This window comes from Lagopus muta, chromosome 1, assembly GCF_023343835.1.
Source record: "Lagopus muta isolate bLagMut1 chromosome 1, bLagMut1 primary, whole genome shotgun sequence".
Lineage (NCBI taxonomy): Eukaryota > Metazoa > Chordata > Aves > Galliformes > Phasianidae > Lagopus > Lagopus muta.
In genome coordinates this window covers 53,535,511-53,548,209 of record NC_064433.1, presented here as the reverse complement: position 1 = coordinate 53,548,209, position 12,699 = coordinate 53,535,511, and the positions used below count along the sequence as shown (strand labels likewise).

Below are 12,699 nucleotides of genomic sequence, written 5' to 3'. Positions count from 1 at the left end.
TCAGCCGTACACAGAAGACTGGCATTACATTGCCAGTAATGGTGATGTAGTGCTTCTAAGGTGGACTGTGGTCAGGCGTGGATATGTCCTGCCACATGTCATTCTGAGGACAGAAAAGAATGAGAAGAATAGGCTGAAGAAAGAGAGTGTCAACATCAACTATCAGAAATGGTTGCTCTTTGTCATTTCTTAGACAATCTATAATACAAAGCTTAAGAAAATTGCCATGAGACTTAAATTCAGTTCAGTTTTGTATTGCTCTCCTCTAACTGCAGCAAATCTACTGGGAGCAAGGACAAAAGCCTATCTGCAAACTGAAGGTTCTGGTAATGCTCATTCAGTTACGCTCATTCAGCTCCTAACATAAAACCTTTACACTGCATGTGTGCAGGCAATATGTATAACTACTTGCTTTCTGTCTGAAGTGCACAACTCTATGGTATCTGAGCATAAACTTGTGCAAGACTAATGCCTCATTTAAGTAAATAAAGACCGTACCATTTTAGCTGAAGGTGTTTCTAAATCAATATAGCTGTATCAGTGTAATTGTCTGTGAATTAACTTTTATTTTTTAAATTATTATTTCCCAGTTTAAATCCAAATTCCACAGAGAGTCTTCTTGCTTTCTCAGTAGCTCTGTCAGACATCCTGTGATCAAGGCAGTCCTAACTTCAGGTTGTTTGCTTGTCTGAATTAGGGCAGAACTGTCCAGGTTTGGGCCTTAGTTTCCATACTGCCTTGAATTATTAAGTGTCCCTAGCAGTTATATCCTCTACACTTTGGAAGTAGAAAAAGTAACTTTTAAAATGCAACGTTTTCTCTATAAACACAGTCTTCCTTATTCATGTATAATGTACGGTATACTCTGTAGCCTGAAGCAGTGATTGAGCACCTGGTGGGAAGGCAGGGCCAACTCAGGTGATCTGGGGTGCAAGCAAAGCACCTGAGTGACTATAAGGGGTGGAGCCAGGATCCATTCCTCCCACCCCAACCCATTTAGGGCTTGGTGGGGAGGCAAAGGTATCTTGATGGAGATTCCTGCCTTCTGGAGGTCTTCCAAAGGGAAGCATTTTTTTTTTCCCCCCTTTGTTTCTGTGTCCACAGCTGCTGCATTTTGGCTTGTTCACATTTCTGCAGCCTAGGATTGTGCCACCCCACTATTATTGCTGTACTTTCCATCATGTTATACAATATTCCATGATTTCTTTTTTTGCACTGAAGAGGCTTGCACTGTAATTAGAACCCTCGGGCTACCGAGAAGTCCAAAACAATTCCAATGTGAACAGGAAGTCACCATGTGCGTTGCTGAATTCTTGGTTTTCTATTGACCAAACACCTCTTAAGGCACTGCAGAGGTTGCTTCCCAGGAGTAGATACCTGATCTTTATTGCGTAAGGACAGCCACATTTTAGAATTACTAATTTGCTTGGTAAGAGCTCAGGAAACCTCCTATTGTTTGTTTATTCTCCGAGTATTTACCGTAGTGGTGTGCTCAGAATTGGTTAGGAGGTGTGAAAATTCCTCAGAGGGCGTTTTACTGGCTCAGTGAGAACATTAAGAACAGAGGCTGCCTTTGAGTGCTCAGGGCAGCGTGCCAGGACTGATGGCAGCTCCAGAGCTGCTCTCATTCTGCTGCAGGTTGACAAGACAGAAGTTGAAACCTTGCTTAGTGCAGAGCATCATACAATTAAAAAATACTTGAGGCCTTGCAAGAAAGAGGAGGACACTTTTTTTAATCAATATATTTTTGCTGGTCCAAACAAGATTGTAATGTCATGCAGCACACTGCTCTATTTTTACCACTCATTAAATTTAACCCTCATTTCAGATCAATATACTCATTTCAGTAGTGCACAATGTCTTGCCCAGCTACTCTATGCTGCATTATGTGAAGTACCCTACATACCTATGGATTTCTTGCACATAGGCGATCTTCCTCAAAATATTTTTCTTTCTTTTTCCTGGTGCTGCCATTCATAAACGTGTATCAGACTCAAGCATGAGCATCTCAAACACAGAATTTCAAATGAGATTAGTATAAATACATGTGCAGTTTTCTCCATGCTGATGAAGCTCTGGTTTCACTGAAACTAAAGAAATTTTTTGCCTTAGATTTCAATAGAACCAATTTATAAATTTATTTCAAGAATACTTCAAGAATATGCATTTCTTACAGGGAAAAAAATATTGCACTGTTAAAGTTAGGAAAATTAAATAAAAACAAACTAAAACTGTTTCTGGGTTTTCTTACATCTGGAAACCCTGAACAGTTTTGTTTGGAGGGAAGCAGATAGAAAAATTGCAGATCACAATCCTGGCTACTCCTATTATTTAAAATATCTCACTTTAAAGTTTTGTTTTTTTTTTTGTGGGTGTGTTGTTTTTTTTTTTTTTTTTTTTTTTTTTTTTTTTTTTTTTTAGAAACAACTGCATGTTCAGTGAATCTGTACTTTGTTTTACTACAAAGTCTATTTGGGGTCAATAATAACTAAATCATACCATTGCTAATTGCACATCATAATAATCAGTTATTTACCATAAATATCTCACTTACATGGCATTCAGGAGACAGGGGTTCTAAATACAGATAGGAACAGAGTAAAGACAGCACTTGGTACTGGTGCTATGTAACTTTATAAAGCAGTGCAAATAAATTGTTTTATCACTGTGGGAAGTATTCTGAAGTTTATAGGCAACCTGAAAAACTCTTGTTAAAATGCCACATAGAAGAACTCATACTTACATTATGAATTTACTGCAGACAATGTGGAATAACATAAACTGAGCAACAGATAAGAGCTTTAATCATTACTTTTATATTTATGTTAAATTTTCCTTAATTTATTCCAGCTTACTATAACACTTCTACTTTCATCATTTTCTAACCCTCTTTGTCTCCATTTTAAACATCAGAAATAAAACACAGATCTTGAAGCTAATTAAAAATCTATTTTAGTCCACTCTAAAACACGTCAAGTCCAAGCACAACTAATTATTTTGCTTGAGAACTGAGTAATGTACAACCATACAACTCCAGCAGGGAAGCTCATCAGGCTGAGAGGTAAATGAAATAATTTCAAATTTAAGGGTCTCAGAAAATTTTAAATCTGCTGTGATCGTAGGTATGCGGAACCACAATAACCACTACTAGAAAAATGTTACAATAATGAAAATAGGGAAAAAAATCCACCTACACAGAAGGTGTCAAAAAAACATGGGGTTCCAAATTGTAAATCTGTCAAGACCCGTAAGAATTTACAATGTGCAGTACCATTACTTGGTTTCTAATCTCAAATTGCCTGCCACAGCTAAAGGCAGAAGGTAAAGAAGGGAAAATAATCTATTAAAGCAATAGGGGGGGAAAAAGAAGAAGCTGTGTATCTGCTTTTCTACGTGAAAAATTTAGAAAATTAGATGTGGCCTTATAGACTTCAAAGGAGATACGTGACTCTGAAACGGAATACTGATCAGGCCTTAAATTCACAAAAATTAACTTTGCAGACGTGTTTGTTCCAGTACTTGTCTCAAACAACCATGTGATCTGAAAGCCCTGCCCTAATGCCTCAACTTGGAATTTCCCCATTTCTCTCATCTTACCCTGTTTTGCTTCAGAAGAAAAGATTTGCAGCCCTGAATGTATTATGACTGTAGATCTGTGTACAGAAGGACCATATGGATTTGTCTTGAGCTTGACTCCCATTTGAAGTCTTTGAAATCTATTACCGGCTGAAATCACACTTCAGTCTTACCTACAGTAAAGGCAGTAACAGGGACTCTTTCACCCCCCAGCTGTTTTCATTAAGCTTATAAGGACTTCATATCGCTGACAATGAATGTTATTACTTCCTTGGGAGAACACAGTGTAAAACAAGTGGTAAAGTTGGAAACCAGGAATGGCACAGAAGAGGAAAATGAAAAGTAATAGTTCTATATTTTTTACTATGACATTCTTACATGCAAAATGTGGAACTTTTAAAGTAATACTGTACGAAAAGAGTATAAAATTCTCATATAAAATTAAAATAGTAGCAGTCTTCAAGACCTATTGTTATTGGAATAGGAATAAATAAACACAGATAACTTTGAATATTAAAATCATGACTTTCTCAAGAAATTATTGGTGATAATGCTGTTAGAATTTTAAAACTAAGTTGGTCACACTTTAGAAGCACTCAATATATATTGAACATATGGATATTTCCACTATATTTTGATTGTGTAATGTGAACATCTTGTTACTTTTTTAAAGTACAATGAAACATTCCAGTTAAGTCAGCCAAGTTTTAGCTAAAAATGGCTGTACATTCAGTAAAAACACTTCATTTTATACTACTAATTTGTAGGAGAAACTGTTTCAATTTAAGACATTAATATTTCAGAAGACATCTTTCAAAAATCACCACTGTTGAGGTCTGGACAGACCACCAGGCAGTAGCCCATAAAATAATGTAACAATGTTTGACAATTGATGCAATTATAATTTCTTGTACATTGATCCGTTACACTAATTTCAGCTTTAACTAAAATTTCACCAAATGATAGAAGTCCCATCTACTACCTTTTTAACTGCACTAAAACAGGACCCTGAACCATTTTGACAAACCACAGTGGGAAATTTCTGAGAGTTTCCTTAATGCATTCTTTATTCATAAATACTGCTTTTCCATCTCTTCATTTTCCCTCCAGTTGATTAAAATGATGGGGGTTTTAGATGCAATGGTGCCAAGAAGCACACAAAAGAGTGCAAAATGCATGACTGGGAAGTAATGTAGTCATGTATCTTCTGAAAAGCACTTACAATACGGATACATGTCTACAAGCTATATGCATGTGGAGATAATTAGTTGCTTTGTAACTGTGCTGAAAGCCTGTAATAACACATCTCCTCTTTCACCTATTCATGAGATTTCAGAAATCAGATAATACACGACTTTCTTTAAGAACTTAATTTTATGTATGTGAGCATTTCAAACTGTATTTTTTTCTTACCTGTAGCAGAGCTGCAAACAAATATACTGCTATGAAGATTGGAGTTAAGGAAGTGTGGCCACTTTTCATTAAATGAATAGTGTACAAGAAAATTAGATGACCAGGAATCACCAGAAGAAGCAGGACTTGGGCTGATTTGTTATTTACTCCTACAATTATAAAAAAAAATATATATATAAAAAAACAAAATTCAGTTAAGATTTTCAATTTCTATACCATATTCTTTGCCCACAGTTAGATGGGTGTATGCTCTGCTGGGTGAAACACTGGCTGGAGTTGTGGTCAGCAGAGATAAATCCAGTTGGTCACAATCAGTGTCCCCCAGGGCTCGGTACTGGGGCTGCTTCTGTTTAACATTTTATTAATGATCTTGACAAGAGGATAGAGTGCACTCTCAGTGAGTTTGCAGATGACACCAAGTTGGGAGGGAGTGTTGGTCTGCCAGAGGGTAGAAAGGCATTACACAGGGACCTGGATAGACTGGATCAATGGGCCAAGGTAAACTGTATGAGTTTCAATAAGGCCAAGTGTCGGGTCCTGCACTTTGGTCACAACAACCCCCAGGTAACCCTGTGGGCTTGGGGAGGAGTGGTTGGAAGGCTGCCTGATGGAAAGGGACCTTGGTGTACTGATGGACAGTCAGGTCCATGAGCCAGCAAAGTGCCCAGGCAGCCAAGAAGGCCAATGGCATCCTGATGTGGTGAGCAGGACTAGGGAAGAAATCTTGCCCCTGTACTTGGCATTGGTGAGACCTCACCTCAAGTACTGTGTCCAGTTTTGGGCATCTCAGCTCAGAAAGGACATTGAGGTGCTGGGTGGGTCCAAAGAAGGGCAACAAGCCCTGTGAAGGGCTTGGAGAATATGCCCTATAAAGAGGCATATGCCCTATGAAGGATCTGGGGCTGTTTAGTCTGGGGAAAAGGAGGGTGAGGGGAGACCTTATTGATCTCTTCCAATACCTGAAAGGTGCTTACAGCAGAGATGGGTTGGTCTCTTCTCACTGGTGACAGGTGAAAGGATGAGGGGAAATGATCTTAAGTTGCACCAGGGTAAGTTGGTTATCAGGAAACACTTCTTTATAGAAAGGGTTGTTAAGCACTGGAATAGGCTCCCCAGGGAGGTGACTGAGTCACCATCCCTGGATGTGTTTAAAAACCGTTTGGATGTGGTGCTCAGGGACATGATTTAGTGGAGGGTTGTTAGAGTTAGGTAGTGTGGTTAGGTTGTGGTTGGACTTGATAATCTTTATGGTCTTTTCCAACCTGAATGATTCTATGATTCTTACTGATTTTAACGTGAGAAGAAATTTTGGCATTCCACAGCATTGGCGATTGTGGAACAGCATGCATTATTTTCAACTAAAACAATCCTTGAAGTTTTCCACACTGGGGAGGGGGGAGGAGGAGGGGGATGTCATCCCTAATGTATGCTAGCAAAGTCAAGCAAAGCTCTTCCAGAAGGGGCAAGCTGTGTGTATTTCATCCATTTGTGTTCTGTACTTAAGTAATAGCGTCTAGTTTTTTGGAGCTCCAGTGGCCTCCTAGAGCCTTCCTAGGAAACAGGATGTTTTGGATACCATATTCAAACCATCTTCAAAAGTATCTCATATGTCTAAAAATTCCACACTATTTTCACATCTGTCCCAATGCATTTCATAAATATTACATTGTAATACATGCAATTAAATGTCAAATTTCTCTACAGTTACTACATTATTAGGAAAGGGGGAAGTACAGGGAAGAAACGAGTTGCAAAGAAAGCATGTAGAAAGAAAATGGCATATGAGGAATGAAAACAGACTAGGTTAGTAATGATGCTACAAAAAAAATTTGATCTGAAGACTGATTTAAACTCTGGAGTTAAATGACAAAGGCTGGAAGGGAAACAAGAAAAGATAAAAATTTTTCTAAGTGGGTATCATCAGTGTCCTGCCTGATTGATCTCTGTCTTTGACTCCAGCCAGGGTTACACTTTTCTCCCTGATACTCTCTATGCATCACCTCCTGCAAGCTGTTGCTTGTGGTTCTTCTGTGTAAATAGCTGCAGGCAATGGAAACTGCCAGACCTTTGCTGCTTCTGAATTGCATTTGAGTCTCACTGGGGTTACAGTCATACAGGGAGGAAAAGAGGAAATATAAGACACTAGTTTTAACAATAAGGTGATTAATACGTACCTGTACCGTAATAGGTTCTGCATGGATAATAGCAACCCTTGGCTTCTTCTGGCAGCTCTCCAGGAATGCTATGCAAATGGAGGTAGGTAGAAATTCTGCTAGCTTGAATAGCTACTAGATTACCACCAATACCTGAAAAACAAAATATTGGTATCAAAACTGGTACATTTTCAACTTTTTTTTTCCATTAGTAAGTAAAATTCGTAAAAACTCCCAACCTCCTTTCTGTTTACCACAGTCCCCTAAACATGAAAGTCAAAAAAGTGAAACATCTTCAGAATATGTGCACTACAGACAGGCTGCCACCAATCTTTAATGTAGTCAAACTTGGGTTACAATTTACTGTATCACTGAAAATTTTGTTATCTGGAATATTCCAATTGGAAATTTGGAAATATTATGATGAGTTTTTATTTGGAGTAAATGCAAAAAATTCCTCCAACACATCCAACCTGCTACTTTTGCATAGGTGAAGCTCCATTGTAAAGCTCCTTGTTATTTGGCAATCCCCCTTGGCAAAACAGAAGTACTGTACAGCCATGCCACTGCTGGATGACTTTCCTAGGTCGATACTGCTAACATGTATAAATAATGCAGAGCTGATGCACTCATTACCACAAATACAAATGCAGACTTCACACACATAGGGACAAAAAGGAATTCAAGAGATAATTTATCCATTCCCCTTTGCCATAGGTCTTCTCTGTGACAGCTGTTGGTATGCTTTCCATTAGGAGAGAAAAGATTGCTGTGGAACAAATTTCATCTCAATGAAATGAAAATTAAACCAACTTGATATAGCTATGTTACAGAGTGGAGTGGCACTAGCATAAAACTCTCCACTCACTATTACACTTGAAAGTTGCCTGCTTGCATATCAAACATATGCTTTTTTTTTTTTCCCCCATACGCTTTATAGATATGAGAAGATATGATTAGGTAGAAGTCATGCATATCTTGTCCCTGCTTAAGCAGGACAAAGCCCTTGGTTATTGTAGTTGAACTAATTTGTATATCTGAATCTTGGGGCTTTGGTCTATCACCACCAGAAGAACTTATTTACCAAATCTCTTTGGGGACCATAATGTGTTTAGGACAAAGACCTGATACTAAGAACCCAAAGAAAATTTTCTGCCTCACTGCATCTTAAAGATGATTTTTGGTAGAATCTAACAAAGGAGTAAAACTTCTAAACAAAAGGCTTCAAATAAAAATCGGGAAATAAGGAATTAGAAAGAAGTCACAGAGTCTGCAGAAAGGACAGTTTACCAAACCTACCTGCCTCTTTCCAGCCAGGAGATACAGGGAAAAAATGTGAACTATGAAAATGTTTATTCAGCCTTTGCAAAGAAAATTACAGTAACAGATATTTTTTTCAGCAAACTACAGAAACTGAGGTGAATTAAGGGATGTATATAAACTATAAAGGGGATTTGAACAAGATAAAAAATGATCTAAGTAGAGCCTCAAATCCATCTTTTGAGTAAGAACAATTATTCTGATACTTCTGACTAATGAGAATAAGGTGAGGAAAGGGAGACAGAAGTTAAGTGAAGGATCAGTGCACTACGTTTGGATGGGGATCAGATAATTTCTGTGACTGAACTACAGAAAAAACTGTCATGTAAAACTGCATTTAAATAAAGCTACAAAGCTCAGGATGATGCTATATGATGAGAAAATAAGAAAGCTTCTGCTTTAAAAAGAGGGGATAAAAGCTATCGGGGTAATTGCAGGCAGGCTAGAAATTGCAACAACTTATATATTCAATTAGATATCTCTTCTCTTGCTGTCCCTATCTTTTAAAGCATTGTAAGAAGAAATAAAAGATAAAAGAAAATAGAGCTATCTTCCAAGGTATGTTTTGAGGCTTGTAGCAATGAAACCATATATGATGTTGGCATAAAAAACTGACTTCAAGTATTTCCAAGGATGTAGGCAATTTCCTCTTGTGACTGATAATCATCTGCTGTAACAAATTCAGACAAACAGAAATATGATGGATTATCTGGACATCTTTCCCTCATTAACAACAGAAGAAACTGAGAGAAAACAATCAAGGAAAATGGAAATTCAACCATTTGAAATAATAACATATCTGGCTAAGCAACAGAGATGTAGACTAATGCAGAAGAGAAAGTATGAGATTGGCTGTCAAATGTTTGATGAATAGCTATTCATCCCAAATAGTTTTATAACAATAATTTAGCAAAAGCAATTCCCAAACCCTATTGGGTATGTAGATTTCAGATCACTTATGGTCTGAGTCTCAATAATCTAACATCATTAAACTCAGAGAACCCCACAGGATACACCACTGATAGCTCTCAAATAACCTTATGTGCTTTATGCAGGTGCAGTATAAAAAACTTCCAGAATCCATAGGTCCTGCTCAGTCTCAACCCACTAACAGTATGTGATGATGGACAGCAGCAGTCATACTATCCTTTAATTCTACCCAACCACTCTTCCTCCTAACTATTAGTGAACATTTGGGCCAATTTCAACCACATCTGACAAAAGGCTTTCTATAAATAACAGCTGTCTCCAAGTACAAAGGCTAACCAAAATGAAAGCGAGGCTAATCCTAGGTAAATAAAGATTCAAATCCATGTCCTAAGTGAGTCAAGGTAGTAATACAAGCTGTATATTTCTCAGCATAGGTGTGCCAGCTGCACAGTCAGCACACAGCTTGGAGCGAGGCACGATGCCTCTTGTTCAGCTGGTAGTTAAATGACACAGAAGATGAATGATGGTGTCAAAAGCAAAGGGAGAACAGAGAGTGTTGTGAGAAATAGGTATTGCAAGGACATGAGGCTGCAGAACACTGTGGCTAGAGAGGTGCTCTAAAAGCACAGGATATAAATCAACACGGAATAAGGTTTCATTATTCTGCTGGTCAAAGAATGACTTGAATAAAGCTGTGCTTGCATTAAATGAATCACTTCGCTATATACAGAGATATTCAGGGCTTTTTTCCTTCTACAGCAGTTACTGTGCATGTGAAATTATCCCAGCGATATCAGATTAATCAGATCCCTACAAGAAGCAAAAAAAAAACAGATAAAACTGTGTAGGTTGACAAAATGTCAATACACACAATTGATAGCTTCTGAGCATCTTCTGAACGCATAAAACTGTAATGTACACAGTAGCTGCTCATGTTATGAAAATCTTTTCAGGCATACCTATAGACTGTTTCCAAGAATATTTAATTGAGAAAATTTGTTTTCTGGAAAATAGTATTGTAATCATCATAGCACATAATTCATAACAAAGACTAACTTCCTTAGCTTCTTTTCATTCTCAGGAGAGAGAATATCATAGAGGAAAATAATTGCTTTCAAAAGTAACATCCTGCATCTGCATTCAGGATAGCTGGTGTGTTTAGCTTGAATACAAGGTGCTGCTTTGTACTTCCCCTAAGAATAGACATTGTCTGCTAAAGTGTGAAGGTTGTCATGCTGACTTACAGCATTAAAAGAAAATTGAAGACCTCATCATTTTATTGAGTCAGTCAAGGGCTAAGCGAGAATAAATACTTCTGAATTCAGTTTTTTCACAGTTCTTTTTTCGTATAACAAGCACACAAAACCGTATTTAAAGAAGAGCCAAAACCATGTCAGGAATTTGTGAATATGCCTCTGGACATGATTCTACTAATCACCACGTGGAAAAAGGCCTGCCTAATAGGACATTCAAATCAATGGATCTTAAAGAGTATTTCAAAGAAGATCTGTCTCTCTTTACCCACATTAGTGCTCTACAGGTAAAAAAAGATAAGTTAAAGGAAGCAGGATGAATTTTGCTGATGCATCCTAATCTCAGATCATCTAATGTTCTAAGTAATACACCAGGCTGTTGGTTTGTTTGTTGTTGCTGTTTTTTCCACATACCTTATACTTCATACTTTGGGTAACATTGGGAAAACTAGGAAGAGTGGCTGATACATCAGAAGTCAGTGCTGCCATTCAGAGGAACTTGGACAAGCTGGAGAATTGGGCTGATAGGAAGTTCAACAAGGGGATATGCAAAGTCCTGCATCTGGGGATGATCAAGCTCATATACCAGAACAGGCTGAGAGTTAACTATCTGGAAAGCAGCTGTGCAGAGAAGGACCTGGGGTACTGGAGGGCAAGAAGTCAACCGTGACCCAGCAGTGCACCTTGATGGCAAAGGCAGACAAGGGTATTCTGACCTGCTTTAGGAACAGCATTGTCATCAGGTGGAAGGAAGTGACGTTTCCCCTTAGCACTGGCGAGTGCTGGGACTCATAGGCCCATTTTTAAGAGAAGCCCAAAAGACAACAATCACTACTGAAATCTTGTAAAAAATGTATAATATTTAATAGTTAAGTATTATATGTAAATGTAAAAATACTTAGAAGAAAGAACTCACATCTATTACAGCATAGGTTGTGAAGATTTGCTTGTACAGACTAGCAACTAAAAAGCAATAGAACTGTCACCTAGTAATGAACGAGAATTAAATATGCAGAATCAAAATCCTCCCTTTTCATACCAAAATAAGGACTGAACTATTAAGTTCTCATTCAGCATAGGTGTGTTGTAAGACTCTTACATGCTTTCCAATTCAAGATAAAAGCTACTGTGCTACTCAGCCAATTTGCTCTAATACCATAAAGGTATGCTAATATCTTTGTAATTTGCAGAGGAAATTTTCAGAAACTCAACTAAGACAATGATTGGCTTCTAATCAAAGTATTTCTTTGTTGCATGAAAGCTGAGAGTACAACCATCTTATAACAGAGCAAAATACATAAAGCAACTAAAAAAATACATTTTACTTTCTGAGGAGGAGTGATTTCTGTGTTTTCTTTCCACATTCTCATAACTTAAAGGAAAAGATTTCTGAAAAGCTTGAAACTCATTCAATTTTCCTACTAATTGTACAATTAAAAAAAGGTATAATTTGGGGAATATATTACATAAGCTTAACTTTCATCTCCAAGTTAACTGACACTCAATAAGTTTTGTGTAAAATTTTCTCATACATGTTTTTAATATTCCTTGCTCTACATTCATTTCCTCCCCATATCAAATGCTCTTGTAATTTGTGCAGCCCAAGAGCAGGAACTATTGTAAGTGGTTGGTGTTACCCTTAAAGAGTCTTGTTTCAAACCATATGTAAATGCAAGTTTTTCTATCTGAAGCCTACAAAGTGGTTCTGATTTTCAGGCATATTTGGAATTAATTTGCAGAACCTCCTTTCTACAAAATGCATAAAAATGGAGTGACATCTACTGAAATGCTGGTTATTATGCAGTAACTCTCATAATGTTTTGTACAAGCATAGAAGGAATATGAAAAAGTGGCTTTATCTAGTAACTGCACCTTAGTTCATTTCTTCTGATTATTCTGAAGCATGTAATTGTTTAAAGTGCTATCTTTTTCCTGCAAAAAAAAGGAACTCAGTTACTTGCAAATTGCAGTTCCTGAGCCAAATTTGACATACTGTGATGCTGTGAGAAGATTTGCAAATTTTAACCTTCTCATCCATTGGAAAACATAAAGAT

The 12,699-nt window shown here is 37.5% G+C and overlaps 1 protein-coding gene across 2 annotated transcripts in view; it reads right to left on the bottom strand.

The window, feature by feature from the left end:
* The window catches only part of SLC41A2 (solute carrier family 41 member 2), a 53,050-nt gene that overhangs the window by 10,584 nt on the left and 29,767 nt on the right, over window positions 1-12,699 (bottom strand). For both annotated transcript variants that reach the window (XM_048932610.1, XM_048932617.1), the window contains exons 9-10: window positions 7,164-7,295; window positions 4,990-5,138 (exon numbers count right to left, since the gene is read on the bottom strand). In XM_048932610.1, the coding sequence (XP_048788567.1) occupies window positions 4,990-5,138; window positions 7,164-7,295 (281 nt within the window). The remainder of the gene's footprint in view (window positions 1-4,989; window positions 5,139-7,163; window positions 7,296-12,699) is intronic.